Raw genomic sequence first — 20,744 nt, forward strand, 5'->3', positions numbered from 1 at the left:
TGCTGCCAGTTGACTAGGCTAAGGCACTAGCAGACTGGGCAGAACTGCCAGCAAAAAAACGCAGGGTACAACAATATGGTGGAGCCGCTAGTTGAAGGGAGGAGACGTCAGCTGAGGAGGAGGATCTGCTAGCTGGAAACGCAAGTTCCAGCAGATCAGAAAGAGTTGTTGGGTTGCAAAGAACAGCCGCCAGTAGATTGGCTGAGCCACCAATAGCAGGGGGGAGCCGCCAACTATCAGTAGGCTGAAATGCAGGTAGAAAACAGCAAGTGCAGTGTAGGGCAGCTGCCAGGTAAGGTGTTGATGCAGCAGAAGAAGAAGAGAATTGGATGCTGAACGCACTACCGGTCTTTGCCTTCATTGGAGTGGAGGATTGAGCTCTAATACCATGTCAAAAGACAACGTACCAGCGAGACAATAGGGTTTGCCGAGTTCACTCTGTGTTCCTCCCCGTAAACCCTATTGTCTTGCTGGTACGTCGTCCTTTGACAATGGTGGTTGGAGCAAGAGTCTGGAGAGAACCAAGCTTGTAAACTCTGCCATGTAGGCTCCCTAATATTTGGTGACTGCTGCATGTTGAGAGATTTCGTGAAGTGGAGCTCTTCAGAGAAATGGGCAGGTAGTAGGAATGCTTGCAACCTGCACCGCTGAACAGATGCTCTATTAGTAATTGCTGCTGTTGGAAAAAACAAACATGTATCATGATATGAGGAAATGAACCCTAGGAATCAGAACTTGTAGCACCGAGGGCTAATAGAGTGCATAGATTATATGAACGAGGATGACCAAAACAAGAATGCTCAGAGAATATAATAGGAATGAACTAGATGAATGGATGAACTCAACAGAAAAACCACATATATCAGGTGTGGTACAATGGATGCTTAAGGAGCTCAATAGCTATTATCTCTTTATGGAGGAGCTCAGGTACGATGGAGGAGTTGTTTGTACTCTTGATGGATTCTGAATGCGGCAAACTGCACACTTGATTCCAAAAGGTGAAGGAAATGGTTTGGGCAGCAGCGTGGCTGCAAAATGCAGCCAAACACAGTGGTTCTTGGAGTAGAGGATTGTCATTGAGGCTGAGGAAGGCAGTGCAGACGTGAAACCCCAGCAGCTTTCTGAGTGGCGAAGGATGCTGAGGCTGAAATGCAGAAGTGAATGCTGTTGCAGCAGCATTGAGGATGCTGCAAAGCGCAGTTGGCTTGGGAGGAAGCAAATGCCAGGGCAGAACTGCAAAACACACGAAGGATGAAAAAGGCCGGCAAGAAAGTGGCTTGATATAATGGCAATCAGCAACAGATGATGACAACAGTGGCAGAATCAGTTTCCCTCTTTTTGACATGTAGGAATGGTGATGATGATGGCAGTTAAAAGGGCAGCACATTGATTCGCCTTAAAATTCTAGTCAAGAGAGAACAAGATAGCCACGAAACGTTTCACCCCTCAAAACTTTGCGTTTCAGCACAATACATCTGACCTTTGGGTAGGTCCTTGTGCAATGTAAGTTGCTACATAACTCTACGGTCCTCCAAGCTAGTAGATTGCTAGCTACAAAGTTGCTCTGTGCCTCAGGCCTCAGCCAAGGCAACAAAGAGCAATCAAAGATCCCTATAGCCTAGCAACTAGGCTATAGCCTTTATCGATGGGCTTAAAGATGAGGAGCTATACAAGGCTATAATTGGTACCTTCTTGAGCTTGGGTAAGTCAAATCTAAGTGGAGTATTTGATGAAGCTATTAGTGTAGATGACATGCTTAAAGAAAGAAGCAAGAGCAAGGCCCAAGCTTCTGGTGTGATTAGTCTCTAGAGCGAAAGAGGAAAGGAGAAGGAATCGAGCTTTATTGTAAGATGTGGCCGATCTCAAGCTTCTGGTGTGATTAGTCTCTAGAGTGAAAGAGGAAAGGAGAAGGAATTGAGCTTTATCGTAAGATGTGGCCGATCTCAAGCAAGAATTAATGAGGATAGGTGAAAGCCTCAAACCTAGCCAGATCTGTAGACCAATGTCAAATGCGTCTATTGTGGTGGCAGTCACTGTCGGAATGGCCAGGGCCTAGGAATATAATATGTAGCAATTGTGAACGTTATGGCATCATGCAACTATTTGTGGAGGACCCAGGAAGCTGCTGTATACCAATCCTTATGCTAATAATCCGCATCTAGCAAATAAAGGAATTCATTACGGACAGGGTGTCCCACTAGCTTTACTTGCACCACTCGATCAGAGACCCATAGCACCTAAAGCTGACACCAACTCATCAGGAAGACCAAGGTCACTTGGACCAATATTAACTCCTGGTGATGTTTTTGCACACGTGGAAGAACCACAAGATGAAGAGTACTATGTGAGCCCTTATGTCACTTGCATTGAAGAGGGCCATGTAGTTGCAAAACGCATTTTGGTGATGGTCTTAGGACAAGGATGTGGAAGATGAATGATGCAACTTAGAGGGGAAATATCTTTGGCATTGGGGTTAGTTGGGCATAATCCTCTTTATCTTCTGCTCTAGCACATGGTTTCTATTACCTTCCCATTACAGCTTTCTGCATCTGAGATATTATTTCATTCAGTTCTTTCTCCTCTTAACTCCTATTTGTTTAACACTTGTATCTAAATGTGGGAATTGAATTGCTTTTCAGATAAATCTTCACTATTGATGATGGACTGATCTTATCATGTGAATTAGTAGGTTGTGCAAATTGGTGAAGATTGATTGCTTTTTGAGCTAAGGTTTTTATTTCTGTAATTTTTATTTAACAGATCAGAGATGCATACATGCTGAAAATTTTTGAGGATGATGTGTCTCGATTACCTTCCTGGTGTAACATTGAAAACGATGAGCCTCGCTTATACTGTCAGCTGCTTGGAGAATACCTGATGGAATTTCCAGGCTACAACTCGATAGAGCCTTACGCTCACATGAATGAGAAATGTCCAAGCTTGCCACCTGATTATTTGAGGCCTGACATGTGTTAGGCATGCAATTTGTTGCAGCTCAAACTGGCTTTGTATTCTTTGAAGGAGGCTTGGCAAAAGTGCCTGCATATAACTGCTGATTTATGGTATACGTAACATTTCAATATGGTGCAATAGTAGTAATCTGACAATCACTCTTGTAAAATTTTGTACATTATTACTAAAAATTGGTCAAAGCATTTGAATAAAACGGATTACTAATCAAGTCTGCTACAAGGGCATTATGTCACGACTTGGGTCTGTTTGTTGTGACTGGAATTACCTGCAGGACCACAAGCCTTTTTGGGCACACTTACTAAACCAGTCAGATCCTTCAGTCTTGGGCTTTGTTCACAAGAAAGTTTTTTGGAGATCAGTACAAATATCTTAGTTAAAATTAACATGTTTTATTTATACATTTGTGGGTTTGTAACCTTTACTCACAAATATGGAAAAGTATCTAACATTGCCTTTCACTTGGCAAGACACTTCTACCTATGAATTTGAAAGCTTTTGAAACATCTACCTTTCACTTGGAATGCTTTAGAACAACTGCTGTTTACTAGGTATTCCAAATATCCTATTAACAGAAGGAAACGGGAGGAAGAAGGAATTGCTACTAGTCAGGTGAGACTTAAAATTTGGAACTTCACTAGTTTTACCTGAGGTTAAAAGATTTTTGTTTGGAAGATTGTATTGATGTTGTATTTATATTAGCTATGGTCTCTTTGTATGTTGAAATCAACAAATGACAGTTCGATAATTGCGTTAGTTGTGATAGAAGACAATAAGGCCCATTCTTCCATGCCATTTTTTGAGTCCTCCATTTAAAGTGACATTCAAAACACATTCTTTGTAATATCAGGACTATGGAGAAAGGTCTCAACCACAAAACAATTGTTCACCCTTTTGTTAGTTGCATTGGGTAAATAAAAATAATCTTATTTTCATAGAAATTAATGTAACATATATTTCAAGGTTGTAAGATCAAATTGGGGGGGGGGGGGGGGGGGGGGTGGGGGGGTGGTTCATATTTTGTTTTTTTTTGTTTTTTTTTGGGTTGGAAACAATAGCATAAGAAGACAATGCACTTATAGGTATACCGCTAAGCAAATTGGGGTTGTAGCGAGGAAGAATAATGTCATTGAACATTCTAGGCCTATATTGAATTATACTAACCTTTCAAATGCGTATTGAGTTGAAGTTGTGAATACATTAGTGTATCTCATGAATAGATCCCCTTTAGAAGCATGTACTTAGTATCACTCAAGAAGAGCCATATATAGATTAAATACCGAATGTACCTATCTTACAGTTGCATGCACGTATATTGACAATGCAATTTAGCTACTAGGTGCAAAAATTTCATCCATCCCCCTAGATCGAATTTCCATGTAAAAAGGTGCTTAGAATTTATTCATTGGAAAATGAGAAATTTTATTCTTCATAAAATTTATTCATTGTGAAAAGTTATTCTTAGAATGTCAATAGAATCTAGTCCAGCTACTAGCTATAAACAAAATCAAACAATGATTTGACTTTGCAAAATTAAAGAGGTAATAGAAGTATAGCTTGGCTTTACTCATTTTGTCCTTTTGGGTTGAAAGAAGAAATATGAGCTTATTATGAGTATGCTTGTGGTTACATTGTATGTGTATAGGTATGCATGCATGAATGTACGCATGGGGGTGTGTATTGTATGTGTATGTATGTATGTGTGTGTATATAATGAATGCATGAATATGTGAAATGTTGTTTGTAATATAGTCCAATCTCATAGCAAGAGTTAAGGTTGGAATTTATGCGTAGTATATATATACCAACAAAAAGAACAATTTTAACAATCATTAAAATTGACATTGCCAAGTAGGATGTAGTAGTCATTATGGTACTTAAGTGTTCTCATGCAATGTTTGAATTGACAACCACACCTTTGCTTGTAAGTAAATCAATAATGATATTCAAATAGCTATCTAGAATTAGGACTTTTTGTCCTTTGCTAGAGGCGTCATCAATATACAACACCACACCGCCTCCTACATCTTAGCCTAACCAAGTAGCACAAACCCCTTGTGTCTTTTGGACTTCTAGTTTTTATATTAAGGCACTTTAACTTGTGTTTGGGTGTTGGTATTTGTTTGTGGGTGTGGATGTGAGTCTAAGTGTTCTCGTATGCATGGAGGTGGATTTCCATGCCTTATCTTAGTGTTTATTGGACATACTAATAAGCAACTCTTAGAAAGAGCTTTCAATTTTAGCATTTGCTTGATAGTGATTGCAAGGGATGCGAGAAGGGACGGGGGAGCCAATATTAGAAATTGAAGTCTAGAGAGGACATAGTGGCTATTCAAGTCTTAATAACAATGGTGTGTTGCAAAGTCTTTATAGCATACTTCAATGTTTCACCAAGTAGATGTTTGCAAAATGTGTTATTTCAAATTAGCTATGCCCTTAACAATTTGGCCCTTCAGTACTTTTAGAAAAAACAAAGCTAGTGGCTCTTTACTTTCCTATCATATGGCATATTTGTTGTGTGTTATTTAGAGAGTAGTATTCATAATGTTTTTTGTTAGCCTCTATGTTGCATTTGGACGTAATTACTTTTTTGTTTTCACCTTTATGATTAATGAATGCTAGTACTCTGATGCTAAAATATGGAACTTGATTTTATGGTTAAATTTAAGCTCTAGCTCGTGGGTGTGCTTTATACCATGTGCTTATGTACTTAAGGTTTATAGATAGCCCACTAATTCTAATATGTCCTTTGCCCATTTGCTATGCCTAAAACTCTTTATATTCCATGTGCAAGATAGTGAAGACTTTTTGCTTCAAGTAGGTTTCCAAAGGTTGATGCCTCCACTATAAAGATAGGGGTGGATCCACGGGGGATTCACTAGTAGTAATAAGGAGATGTCATCTGCGTGCAAGAAATATATGAAAATACCCTAATCCACCCCCTATTTATGGGACCTTACCTTATAAAATGTACCTTCCTTCCCTTAAATAACCCCCCTCCTTTACACTCATGTGGTACCATACAATAAACCTTAGTGGACCCCCCGGGGGTGGATCCTTGTACATTGGTGGGGAGAAATGAGATTTTGGACATAGTGGGAAGTTGTCTTCACTTGTTCAAGAAAGTATCTAAAAAGTGAAGGCATACTATGTGAGACAGAATTTTGTAGAAAGCTTGCATTGCCATTAGGATGTCTACTAGGATGGGCCTTTCATGTATGAAGTAGCCTAGATTTACCTCTTATCAAGTAGGAGATATCTTAGGGCATTAAAGTGCCTCACATTGTAGCCCTTTTGGTTGCAAGAATTTTAAGAAACATGTATACTTTAGTCATTCCTCTATCCATAGTTTTTGTCCTTATTTCATACACTTGTACTATATTGAAGTTTATATAATTAATATTCATTAATTTTTTTAAAAATTGGGCATTTTATATATATTTCAATTGCATTGAGCACATCAATGAAAATAGATTTATAACATGATCAGCCATGCCTATAGGTACATTGCCTCTCTTTATGAATCAATATTCAAAAGCATATAGTATTTTTATAAAAATAATGTAGGCATGTGTTATATTAGATATACAAGTTCATTTTGCAATAAATATTGTCTTGCTTTCATGCTTATTCTATGGAGTCTATGTTTTTTGAATGTTTGGATGAATTCAATGAAACTATCGTGATGATTGATATCAGAAAACGTAGTGTATATTGGTACTGCCAAGTATTTATTATTATTATTTCTTTTTTTCATTTAAATATTTTTAATTTATATTTCTTATACTTTCTTTTTTGATTCAATGTTAACCAATATAAATGTTTATATTGATTAGAGAAGAGACATGGAATATCAACTCAAACAGACAATGCTTTAAATTTAAAAATAAAATACAATGATAATAAAAACATTATAAATCATATTTTTCAATATGATCTTTTTCTTTCTCTCTCTGCCTCTCTTTCTATTTCTCTCTCTTGTTTTTTGGTTTTTTAAAACATTAGTTATGATGAACAAGGTGTTAAATATAGTAATTATTGGATATGTTTGCAAGTGCTTTGCTTTGAGTACAAATTTATAGTTTGCTTGAAATTTGTAGAGACAAAGTTGAACTTTATAGATAATATTATGATGACAAGTACAAGATGCATAGATGTTGATAATGAATATCTTGGCAAAATGATTTTGTATATCTATACTTGATATGTACAATGAGATGGTAATGTTTAGATTGTCTATACCATACAAAAATATTTTTTTTTTTCCAAAAAAGGTGTTGAGAATACTATTTTGCTAGTAGTCTTTCAATCTCTTGTTTATCTAATCCACTAAATTCAACTTTCATATCACTCCAAAGAGGAATGAAGTTGCTTTTTAAGTTTTCAAAGTTCACGTGTTTTAAAATATGTATTGTATTGTTGTAATGATAGTACCAACTTTTCAAACTTTCAATAGTAAAAGTTGAAAAAATAATATGATCTATTACCTTCTAATGAGTTGTCAATTGAATAAACAAAAGACTATTAGTGCACAAAGCATCCCATGTATCTTGTTGTAGAGCATCCACATGTAGATTTAAACTTCTATTGTTTTCTTGAACCTCTATCGACCAATATTGTCGGAGTTTCTTCAAAATATTCCACTTGATGTTGTTTGGTAGTTCTTCAATAAATGTTGAATTTTCCATGGTTGATGATTATTTGTTAACATGTCTTATATATGCTCTCCAAATATGTTTCCACTTTAGTATGATTTTTTTGGATTGCAATAAAAAACAATAGTTCATTTTCAAGAAATTGAATAAGAATAATTTTGTGTTAGCTATATTGAAGGAAGATTTTTATATAGTAAAATGATTTATAAGTTACATTTTTATTAAATCTAAAACATACTCATTTATATTAACATATAAAAAATTTGAATATAAAATCTATTAGGTCAAAATATTTATTTTAACATGTAAAAATTATATTTTTATGTTGTATTATGTGTAATTTTGTGTGTGTGTGTGTGTGTGTGTGTGTATAAATGATTCAATAAGTCATGTTTATTTATTATCATCTTCAATATTGTGTTATTATTAATTTGATCAAATGCTATATTGAGATATTCGAATAAAATAACATAAAGTTTCTCATATTTTGAAAGATAATGATCAAGCCTTTTGCAAAATATTCATAAGTTTATATTTGGTTTAATGTATATATTTATTATTCCATAAATATGATTATGTGTTGTTTGAACAATTCTATAAATTACATTTCTATCATATTGATGATAAAATTTAAGATGAATATGATAGAGTTCTAAGTTTTATTATTATTAAAATTTTAATAAAACAATGCTATATCAATGCTATTTTTAGTAATTATTTTAAAAGTATTATCTATATATTTTGTATTATCTATAGATTTTATTTCTTAGAGAAAAAATATTACTATATTAAATATGAATAATTTAAAAATTTTAATATGTATTTATTTATTAATGAAGATGTATTAAAAAAATATAAATATACATTTTTATTTTTTAAATTAAAATTTAAAATGATAAGATTTTATTTTTGTTATACATAGTCTTTCCAGCTCATTAGTAATAGAGTTAGTGATCTTAATTTTATTTATTTTAATTTGTATAAAGAACAATGTCCTTTGATATTAGTTGGATCAAAATGCAAGTAGACCTTTTCGACATGCATTATTCGAGGTTTACATGGTCTAATTGAAATCAATTTTTTGATAAACCTATATTAAGAATCAATTTTATTTAAAATTCTTTACTAAATTAAAAGATATGTATCCAATTTTCAAATGCTTCTTTTGCTTATAAGTTTTTATTTTTACATCTTGTTGACTTATCAATTTTAATATCGTTAAATATTATCTGCATTTTTAATTCTATAATTGGTTATATTTTCAAAAAATTCAATGTATTGTATTTACAAGACTATCATAACCTCATAAGATTGATCGTGATCAAGATCCTCATCATGCCCTTCAAATTCAACTTGTGCACTCAATGTTGGTTCTTCAATAATCTCATCATCCACATTCTCAAGTACTATCAAGTTATAATTCTTGGCCTTGGTATTCTTGTAAGTGCGATTGGATGCATGATCAATTGTATATTTTTCACCACATTTGAAACATAGATCCCTTTCTTTTCACTCTTTAAAAAGATCCATAGGTATAAACTTGCCATTGTTTGTTGATTTATTTTGCGGTCCATTGCCACCTTACTTAGGCTCTACTTTGTGACTGATTTGTTAACTTTGAAGCACTTTGATGTCTTGAAGAATTGAAAGTAGGATATGTAGGGACTTTGGGATTGCTAAATGAAGTATTGGATCCTCCATAATTGCCACCAAAGTTGCCCTATTTAGCAATAGCCCTTTGCTATCCAAAGGGAGCATGCATGGGAATATCCTTTCTATACTTACGAGCATACCTCTTTGCTAGCTCAATAGCTTGAAATAGTGTGGTGGGTTTTTGGCATAATTGTACAAGGAAGGAGAGAGAGAGAGAGAGAGAGAGAGAGAGAGAGAGAGAGAGAGAGAGAGAGAGAGAGAGAGAGAGAGAGAGAGAGAGAGAGAGAGAGAGAGAGAGAGAGAGAGAGAGAGAGAGAGAGAGAGAGAGAGAGAGAGAGAGAGGCAATTAGCTCAAAGAGTAGTATGCTCTCTTCTTCTCTTCAATATTCCATCACACACTAACTGATTAACACAATACATGAACTAGGTCTAAGTGACCAAAGAAACTAACCATTGACTAACTATGGTTAAGTCAAGTACTGACCTATTAAAGACACACACATGTCGGAAAACTGCACACATAACTGTCATGTCAGATAGTGGTAGGTGGGTAGGTGAGCTTGACTGTCTCAACACTCCACCTCAAGCTCAATTCATTTCCTATATCCCAAGCAGTGATCGAAAATGAGTGAACTTATCCTTACCAAGTGATTTAGTAAAGATGTTTGCTACTACTTGGTCTTCAGTCTTCACATGAATAAAGTCTATCATGCCTCCAAGCACCATTTCCTTGATGGAATGGCAATGTGTCTCTATGTGCTTTGACCTGGCATGATAAACTGGATTGCTTGCTAGGAACACATTGCTGGTGTTATCACAATACAACTTGACTGGTTTATCCACACAAATCCCCATGTCATCCATCAACTTAATTAGCCAAGCAACCTCACATGTAGCTAATGCTACACCCCTGTATTCCGCTTTTGTACTTGAGAGAGCCACAGTAGGTTGTTTTTTACTACTCCAACTGGCCATGCTGCTTCCAAGACCAAATGCATATCCACTATTTAATCTTTTGTCATACATACAACTAGCCCAATTTGCATCAATATAACTTGTAAGCTCAATAGGCTTACCATACTCATAGAATAGCCCATAAGGCAATGTACTCTTCACATATCTCAAGATCCTTCTCATAGTATCTAGGTGACGTTTCCTTGGCTGTTGCATAAACTGGCTAATCAACCCAACTGTATAACTCAAGTCCGGTCTAGTGATAGTGAGATAGATCAAACTTCCAACCATCTGTCTATACATAGTCACATTCTCTATCACATTTCCTCTATCAATAACCATCTTTACATTTTTCTCCAGTGGCTTGTCCATGGGATTGCATTCCAGCATGCCATACTTCTCCAACATATTCTGTGCATACTGTTTTTGTATCATCTAGATCCCATGAGGTGTACACATAACTTCAATCCTTAAGAAAAATTTTAGCTCTCCCAAGTTTGTAATATGAAATTATTTTTGCAACATGGATTTTATGTCATCAATGCCCTCCATGTCATGACTTGTCATCACCAAATCATCTACATAGATCACCAAAATCACATATCCTATCTCTATTTTTCTAATAGATAAAATGTGATAAGCTTTGCCCATCTGAAATCCAAGTGTCTATAAGTAGCAAGTAATCCTAGCATTTCATGCCCGTGGGGCTTGCTTCAAGCCATACAATGCTTTCTTCAATCTGTGTACATATGATGGATAGTTGGGATGCACATAGCCCTCTGGTTGATCCATATAAATCTCTTCCACCAAATCACCATTCAGGAATGCATATTTAACATTCATCTCTGATAAAGGTTCCAGCCTTTGGATGCAGTCAATGCAATAATGGTTTGTACAGTTGCCATCTTAGCAATTGGATTAAAGGTTTCCTCATAATCCAACCCATACTATTGGGCATATTCTTTCACTACCAATCTGGCTTTGTACCTCTCTAGTGAGACATCAGACTTACATTGTACCTTATAGACCCACTTGCATCCAATAGGCATTTTTGCCCTCAAGTAACTCAGCCAAATCCCAAGTTCTATTTTTCAGCAAAGCCTCATATTCATAATCCATAGCCTTGCACACCAGTCCTCATCCTTAACTGCTTCTGCAAAAGATGTAGGCTCTTTGTATTTCAACACTTCTATCATGTATGCATAATATCTCACTATCCACTGTAGGTAAGCCTACCCACAGGCTTCCTTTCTCTTTGCAATCTCCACAATTGAGATAAACTAGATTTTGCTCTCTCATGAGGTGGTACATATCTTTTTTTAACTCTAGGTGTAACCACTACAAGTATACGGAACTCCCTATCCTCCAAACTCTCAGTAGCGTCATATTCTGAAGTCAATGAACCTGTAACATCATCAAAAACGTTATCTTTTCCTCTCTCTCTCCCCCTCATCGACATATCCATGTTAATGGATGGAGATCTATGGTTTCGTATCCTTCCTGTGCAAGGACTTACACTGCTAGATGCATCTTGAGTTGGTCCATTGGTAGAAATAGTATCTTATTGTCCATTTTCAACATATGTGTCCTATGAAGGGTCATCATGTAGTAATGGAACTTGCTTAGCACCATACCAAGATGCTAACTCATCAAACACTACATCACGGCTCAACAATATCTCATGGGTAGTCGAAATATTTTAGCAACCAACTTACATCCTCTGCCATTTTCTTCTATGAAGCATCCATCTCTATTAAATCGTACCTGAGGTTGTTTTGCTAAACCATCTAACCAATACATAACAGATTCTTGGTGATCGACAGAACATGTAAGACATCATGTAATTTCTTTTTCCTGCCATCAGGCGCATAACCAAAGGAACAATCCCTGTGTGTGCTATGTCATGTTGAGAATCATCTCTAGTGCATACATAGCCATTAGCACCTATTTTTAGCTCATCAAACCACTTGCCATGTGGTGTCATGTGGTTTGAGGCACTAGAATCTATATACCAGATATCATCAGACTTTTCTTATTGCTTGCCCTTGTTCCGCACATAAGTCATAGCAAATAGTTTCTCACCATTCTCACGCTTTGTATGACTAGATGATGCATAGTGACCCTATTGTCTACCCTCTTGATGAGCTTGCTTTTTCCAGCACTCTTTTGCAATGTGGCTATGCTTGCCATAGTAATGGCAATCTTTATCCTTGTTTGCATTCTCATGAGTAGTTTGAGTGTGCCAGGATCCTCTGCCCCTAGACGAGATCTCCCCTCACATAGGAGTATCCACCATCTCTACCAGAAAATCCTAGCTAACTCTATCCATGCTGAGATGCATGCTATTGGGTTCCCCCACCATGGCTAGAACCTCTACCATGATGACCACAGCTTCGCTGATTAGAGTAAAAGCTGCATCTATGTTCTTAGAGCTAATCGAGCTCGTAGTCAAACCCAACTTCACTTCTTCATGGATAAGCAAGGAAACCAGATCATTAAAGTTAGGCATTTCAGCCAAAAATTGACATATCAAAAGACTTATATTTAGGCCCTAGACTATTCAGGGTCACCCATATCCTCATCATCTACCTCAGCTCCTATAAGAGTTAACTAATCTGTAATAGTCTTTATTTCAGTCACATACTCTTGAATGGAGCATCCTCTCTTGTCCATAGTGTTAAACTTCTGCTTCAGTTGTATTTTTTTTAGCACTAATGGTAGTACCATAGTATCTCATAAGAATCTCCCATGTATCCTTCGGTGAGCTGCAATTCATTATTTGCATAACCATAGCATCAGAAATACATAGGGATAGCCAATGCAGTAACCTTTCTTAGTCCATGCACAATGAGCCCTAAGCTGATCAACAGTTGGTTGAGTCTTTTCAGGAAGCTTAGGCTAAGCTTCCACACTTGTGACCAAATCTCAGTAGCCCTTGCCAATGAGGAAGTTCTCCATCCTGAACTTCCAGATAGCACAGTTGTTGTTGTCTAACTTATCACCCACTGCTTGAGTTATATTCTTAGGCATATCTACAACTCTATGTACTCAATGCAGTCTGAATTAGACAGTGCTTGACTCTCTATAGACCAAGTAAGTTGTGTATGACAGTTTTAGTCCAAACACCTCTGACAATAAATCTGAGCAATAACCAGTGTGTTTCAGCTCACAGACATGTCAAAAAACATCCCCAATCATTTGGTAAAACATCTAGATACAATAGCATTCCAAGTAGATAACATTTACAACATACAAATCATGTAGGTGTCTTCCAAAAAATCTTATGACATAGACAATGGTATGTGAGTAACCGAACCGGTAGTAAATTCTCTATGTAAACTAAAGTATTTTTAGCTAAAAATAGCCTCAAAATATCTCTAACATGTATTATAACCCTCACGATTCAATGCAGGTATATATAAGTACAACAATGGTTTATATGACCAAGCAATGCCATATAAGCTTCTTACAAACTATAGATAGCTAGCCCACTGTATAACCAGCAAGTAAATCAGTCCAGATTTGAGCATTCAATGCTCATTGCAGCTCATAAACCTTCTGACATTCATGTAGCAAGTTCCAAGTATCAGTAGACAACAACCAAGCTAAGACAAGCTTCAAGCTTCCAAGCTTTCACTATCTCAGTTTTCACTCTATTAATACTTCCCAGATCTGAGTATTCAACTTAACCAATGTCAGGTCCAAGCATACATCAATGTTCCTACGTCATTTGCCAAGCATCCATGATGTTTTGGTGTGACAAACCCAAGCATTTGATGGCTGGAAACTCTCAATAAAGCCTTGTTGTCCATTAGTTACTTGAGGTTGCATATCCATGTAACTACCAATGGGGTTTGAAAGATTAGAGGCACTCCTATGATAGTTGGTTTGAAACCTATCTTGAGGAATAGATGGTTGACTTCTAGTTGCTTGAGGAGGATTTAACCGATGAATGCTCGAAATTGACTAATTAGTCCCCTAAAGGAAGTCTCCCCAATCTCATTAATGGTACATGGTATACCCTTCCCAATAATACCTAGTTGAGGATTATTATTTGATGGCTAAAAGGAATGTTTGTCTTTACTCTCTTTGTCTACCATTTGTGCTACCACAAGCATAGAAAGTTGAGCAATAAGTTTATTTAAAGAATCTCTAGTAGAAGAAGCAAACTTCTCCAAGGAATCCTTAGTAGATTGAGCCGTTAGCTCCATGAATGTCTTGGTTTGAATATTAGATTGAACAATTTGTCCAACCACTTGATCTATTTTGGAGACTAATTCCATATGTATGATAGAATGCCTAGTTTCATGGTTACAAAGAGTGACATTAAGAGTACTATATGCACAAAATTCTTGAGAATCTTATTCATCATGATGTATCTCAGGTATTGACTCATGTGCTTCCTTAATTTATTGTTGAACATCATCATTAGGCTTATTCTTTTCCTTGTTTTCAGCCATTTTTGCTCAATGTTACAGTGTAGTCCTAGTAGACTCCCTCACACAAAACTAGCTATAACTTTTTTCTCCGATATCAGAATCAAGAAAATTATTATGAAAACAAAGCTAACAAGTGGCTCTTCACAATGAGCTTAGCACTCCATTTTAGAATCAAACCAAAATATTTTGGAAATATTCTTTTCTTGTTGCACAGAACAATCTTGCAACTGGTAAAAGCATTATTCAAGTCTATCCACCTCTCTTAGGTCCAAAGTAAGGGCTCCTAATCCTATGGTACCATGTATATAAATGTAGAGACCGAATATAACTTGGAATATCTTGTATAGGCATGGGAAAAAGTTTAAATTACTTTGCAATCATTTGTAACCAAGTAGAAAGTTTCCCCAATATGGTGCCCATTCAGTGTTTGCATAAAATACCATGTGTAAAACTTGTAACCAATCTAGAATAACCTATAGTACTTGTGGATGAATGAGAATCAACCAAAAATAATGTCCAAATGCCTTGTTACTCTTATATATATCTACTCCCTACTAGCAAAGGGTGTAGTAAGCTAAAATTCCATGTAGTAAACTTGTATAGTCCCTATAATTGATCAATGAGGTCCAGATCAATGCTCTTTAATTGAAATCTTTGGATCTTCAATGACTCCACTCATGGTTCCTATGGTGATGGTTTAACAACATGACAATAGGCTCCCTGCACGAGCTCTAAATCATTGGGAGGTGGGCAAAGTTCCCCTCAGGTCAGTTGGTTACACCACTTAGGGATCTTTAATAGTGGGGGAGGGTCACCTCTCTATTGTCCCACTATCTCCCTCGACATCCACCTTTTTCTCAGTGGGAATATAAATATGGCATGAGCATTCTATTTAAGCAAACATGGATGAAATGCATAGCTGAAAAATTCTTTCAACCTTCAATGATATGTAAGATTTGATTGATGAAAGTTGGAATCAAGAACTGAAGATTGGTTGAGGGTTTTACCAATGCAATTTAGTGACTCATTAATTGCAAGTACTTACCCTTTACAATATTTCTTTCTTGGGTAGAAGAGAGAATCAAACAATCAAATCAAAGTTTTGCATTAAGATAATGCAAATGATAATCATGATGAAAGGAGACTGAAATGAGTGTTGAAATTCAATTGAGAGGTTGTGATTAATGAAAAGAAGCACTAATCTCTTATCTTTTGATCAAATTAGAGACTTAATTGATTAAAAATCTCCCATCAACAAGTGGAAAAGCTTAGAACAAGTGGACATTGAAGAGAGATTCAAATACATCCGATCGATTCACTTAGAATTAAGCTTCAGTCAAATAGTCCCCAAAAATCTATCATAAAGCTTCATTTTTTCAATAATCCATTGAATTCAACCCATACATGCTTGAAAAGGATAAAATCCTTGAAGAATCAATGCCTTGAACCTTCTTGAATACTTGAATGCCAAAGATTCAAGCTCTTTGAGCAAAAGCCCCAAAATATGACTCTAGCATGCACTCTAAGAAGCTCAATATGTAGAAATTTCTCCAATTTCTTCAATCTTCCACCCCAATACTTGCTTGAACAATATCCTTTGGCGTTGGATACAAGCTTTCTTGAGTAATCTTGAAGGCTTTAAAAGAATTTCAATAATAGCTTGCTATCCATTTGTCATTGGAAGGAGAAGAAAACTTAGAGAGACAAAGAAATGATTTAATCAACTTGTTGTCATCGAGTATCCATAGCCAAATAGAGATCCTCAAGAGCAGAAAGATGAGTAATCTCATGAGGTTTCTTAAGATTCTTGACCATTGAAGCCGATGTCCTATTTTGCAATGGGGCTAGGATTTGAAGAGGCTGAAATAAAAGCTCAAAAGATTGAAAGAGAAGATGTTCTACCCTTCTTCAAAGATAACAAATATTGCCCTTGATCACCAAGAAATGATTGAATGCCTACTGAAGATGAAGATTCTCTCTATTATAATTAGTGCAAAATGCATTGATTATTACAATGCTCAAGGCTATGTAATCCTTGCTCAAGTGTTGTTAAGATGATGCTATGAAATCATTGAATGATTGCCCCAAGGTTAGAAAGAGAGATGAGATCATTGAAGATCATGAGTAAGGTTCTCTTAGCAGCCACCATGAAATCTTTAGCCAAAAGCTTGAAGGAAGAGGAGAGAAAAGACTTGTCCTGAAAAGTAATTGGACTATTAACCTGAACTAACTCTATTTCTATCTTCTTTTACCATTTTACCTCCAAAATATCTTGTATCTTGTGCATGACTTGCCATTTTATCCATGGTGCCTCTAGCTTTATCTTCAACTATTCCAATAAGCTCCAACTGGGCTATCCTTGGTCTTCTTGGTCTCTACATCTATCCATTTCCAAGTTGACATCCTGTCCTTGAGTAACCAGTTTGAAAAGGAAATCTAAATAAAGATTGAACCAAATGGATCAAATACCAATGCTTTGATACCATTTGTCAAGGAGAGGTTTGGGAGGTGACAGAAAGAAGAACAAAAGAGAGAGAAAAGAGGAGCAAGAATGAGTTATAAGGAGAGAGAAAGACTATAAAGATAGGAAAGAAGAGAGAGAAGCTATGAAAGCTGTGTATTAGCAAGTGAGATGAGAGAAAATAATTGTATTATTGTAAAAGATTTAAAAAATTTCATATCTCACATCTTTTACACCTATGTCAGTGTGACAAGGTACTATTGATAATCTCTTACTAAAATATATATCTTCCTAGCTTCTTACAAAATACCTCCTCTCTTTCCAAATTCAACAACTAGCTAGCACTATCTTGGTAGCCATCAGGAAAGCTCATAGTGTTGGCCAACTCTCCAAGCACTTGAGCTTGACATCTGAGAGTACACGTCACAACAATCAACCTTCCATCATGCCCAACACAAGTATAATGATGGAAGTGACTGGCAGTTGAATACAAGTTTGCATGGATCGATAGTAATGATGACTCTATTGGCTAGATGTATCCTTTTTAATCAATATACTCAGAAGTAGTTAACTAATGATGCTAACTATATCCATTCTCCTAGCTTTGTCACCCTAGATCAAGGTTTGTGCAAGTAATCTTAGCACAATTGATGGTCTCCATAGAGGAGAAAATTGGCTCCTTTGCTCCCTACGGTCTTGTTATCACCAAAGCAATACTACTTCCTCTCTATCAGTTGACAATGAAGAACCATTTTTCTTTGTGATTTTGGGGATGGTCAAAATTGCATTAGCCTAGGAGATCACGACTCCATGCTCTCTCTCTCTCTCTCTCTCTCTCTCTCTCTCTCTATCGCCTTCTGATTGTGTCTTATCCCTCATAAAGGCTACAATGGCTTTCCTTCTTTTTCTCCATAACCCATGCAATCATATTGCCATGTAGGCATCTAACCACTTGTGTGTTTTATTCCCACCCTTGCTCTTACCTTATAGTCACCAAAAAGATAGCTATAGCTAGTTGGCATGCAATTATGTATGATTTTCTTCTCCTTCTTCTTTCCCCAATTTGTATACTTTGCTCCTTTCCCCACATTAACCTAGCTTACATTAAGGTCACATGTAGTTTCCTAGTCTCATGATGGCAAATGCAAGATTGCAAGTAAACCTTCTATCTCTAAGGTTTTTGGCTAGAGTCTCAAAGCTTCTTGATACACAATCACTTTGAGACTCACATTTCAAAAAATTATAGGTCATGATCACCTTCTCCAACTCACCAATAACATCATTTACCTACTTTATTCCATCAATAAGGCACCCTTCTCCAATCACAATTCTTACCATACATATCCTTTGATTCAACTACTAGGAAAGCAAAATCAAGTAGTAAGGTACTGACAAAACATATAAGATTCTTCACGCCATCTTTATTACAACTATCCAATTGTAAAACACTAGTTTCCCTAGGTTTTTGGGGTGTGAATGTGCAGTGCCACGGCATCCCCCCTCTAAACCATGTCATCCCTCGGATGGGCCACAAATATGTAGCCACTTGAATCAAATACCCATATAATCAATCTCTCAAAAAACATGTACATAAGCATTCATCCACTCGGATTCAAACACCCAAGCCACAAATATCTTCAGACATGCATAGCAACCCCAATTTCTCCCAATCGCATCATAAGGCTCTATGAGTGCATGACATCCTTTAATCTTCAAACCCTCTACAAATAGATCTATGAAGTCATTGGATACTCTACAATTAAATGGCTAGGCCAAATCCTATTGTAACTTTAGAAATCCAATAGCTTCCTCTACATTGACCATTCTTCCCAATTGTATCCCATCATTAGATACATCTTGGTCCACTTTTTTATCCACAATTTTGTACCTAGTGTTAACTCTATTTTCTTACATAAATCAAAAGTATACTCTATTGGCCAAGATACCTCAGCCCTCAAAATCACTAGTGACTGAAAATGATTAGCCATCTTTTCTCTTTGCTGAAATGCTTCAACACTCAACTCAGTTTGCTAAGTTTCCTTAGTGTCTAATTGTATCGGTTGTTTCATAACATCTGCAATCATAATATACATGTCCAAGAATTGCACTGTACAACATTAGAACTACTCAAATCTCCGATTTCTATATATTCTCAATATCTACCACAACATCTACACAAGTCAAACCATAATACATACTATCTATGTGCTCAATATTATCCAATACACTTATCTCCCTAAATTCCTTCATTCCCTTACATATGTACTTCTTATCAGTCTTAGGTATATCTTAAACCCTCTGATAAGAAACATAACTATCAGTACAAAGTCTAACAAAACTAGAAGAAAAAACTCTAGTGCTAGGAGGCAAGAACTGATCCCACCCCGTATCACCATCATCCCGTGTAAATGAAAATTCAAATTTGTCATAGGTCGAGGAGCATCCCATAAAGAATCTTTGTTTCCTAGGATGGTTTACACACATTTTCATGAATTGACATGCTCTCATCCCATCTCTACTACAAATTCATGTATAAGTAGAGCCACCATCTATCACTTTTGTCTCCATACGTGCCTTTGTAATAAATGGTTGACCCAATATAACATCATATGAGCAAGTGTCTTACATAAAGACATCACCTATAGATATCATGATATTCAAACATGCACCATACAATTTCTATATAGTATTGTTAGCAACTCTCATCCGCCAATGATAATCCACATCAATTGGCCACTTTTCACTCTCATAGATTTTGCACAGAATTACATTAATCTCAAACCCATGGTCAAGTAATGTAATACATGGAGTAGACTTCTCACCTATTTTTATTAGTGTCTTCATAGTTGCATGAGACAAATGAGGCCTAGAAAAGTGACCGCAAGATACTAGGATAGGTGTGTCATCATCCACATAATGCATCGACTGAGCATTCTTAACAACATTTGAACATACAATAACATTCTCCTCATGACCCTCATCTTTACACTTATCAAAAAACACCTCAATTTGGATGCCCCATTCTTCTACAATCTGCACTACCTACCTCTTTCCCTTTATGATATTGATGATCTCTTCATGGAATTCCCTCTTAGCAATTTTCAAGATTTTACCTAGAGTGAACTTCATTTTAATATTTAAAATCCGATCTTCAAGCACTCTCTTGAGTTCAATAGCATTCTAAATATCCAAAAAGAATTTATAGCCAAGTTGTTTCTAGGGTCGTGCATATTTTTTTCTTTGTACATCATCCTTGACCTACTAAGAAATTGGTCTAGAAGGGAGAGAAGTAGATTCACCACCTCTAGTCTTCTTAGATATACTAGGAGCATCATCACCTCACCTTCCCTTCTCCTCAACAAGTACCTCAGTCCCCTAGCAAGTAAGCATAGATAGATTAAGTATCCATTGGTGCATCCCATCTAGTCCCTTTCCATATGCTTTGAACTGAATTAGAAAACTTTGGCTGCTACATTTTACCCCTGTTAGCTATATCTAATGCAAAAGTCCATAGTTTTGACATCCTCAAGAATATGCTTCATTCATCCTTTCTGAAAGTAGTCATAGGCATACTAGTCTCTACCAAGCATATTTTATTTTCAATGCTACAAA

At 36.2% G+C, this 20,744-nt stretch overlaps 1 protein-coding gene across 1 annotated transcript in view; it reads left to right on the plus strand.

Annotated features, from left to right (window-relative positions):
• Positions 1-3,181, plus strand: part of LOC148040869 (uncharacterized) — a 51,547-nt gene extending 48,366 nt beyond the window's left edge. Inside the window, exon 7 of the mRNA XM_087671473.1 lies at positions 2,761-3,181. Coding sequence (XP_087527599.1) covers positions 2,761-2,976 — 216 coding nt within the window. The 3' untranslated portion in view covers positions 2,977-3,181. The remainder of the gene's footprint in view (positions 1-2,760) is intronic.
• Positions 3,182-20,744: the final 17,563 nt, after the last annotated feature.

Source organism: Lygodium microphyllum, chromosome 1 (assembly GCF_053477565.2).
Source record: "Lygodium microphyllum isolate KBCC chromosome 1, Lygodium_microphyllum_v1.1.10, whole genome shotgun sequence".
NCBI lineage: Eukaryota > Viridiplantae > Streptophyta > Polypodiopsida > Schizaeales > Lygodiaceae > Lygodium > Lygodium microphyllum.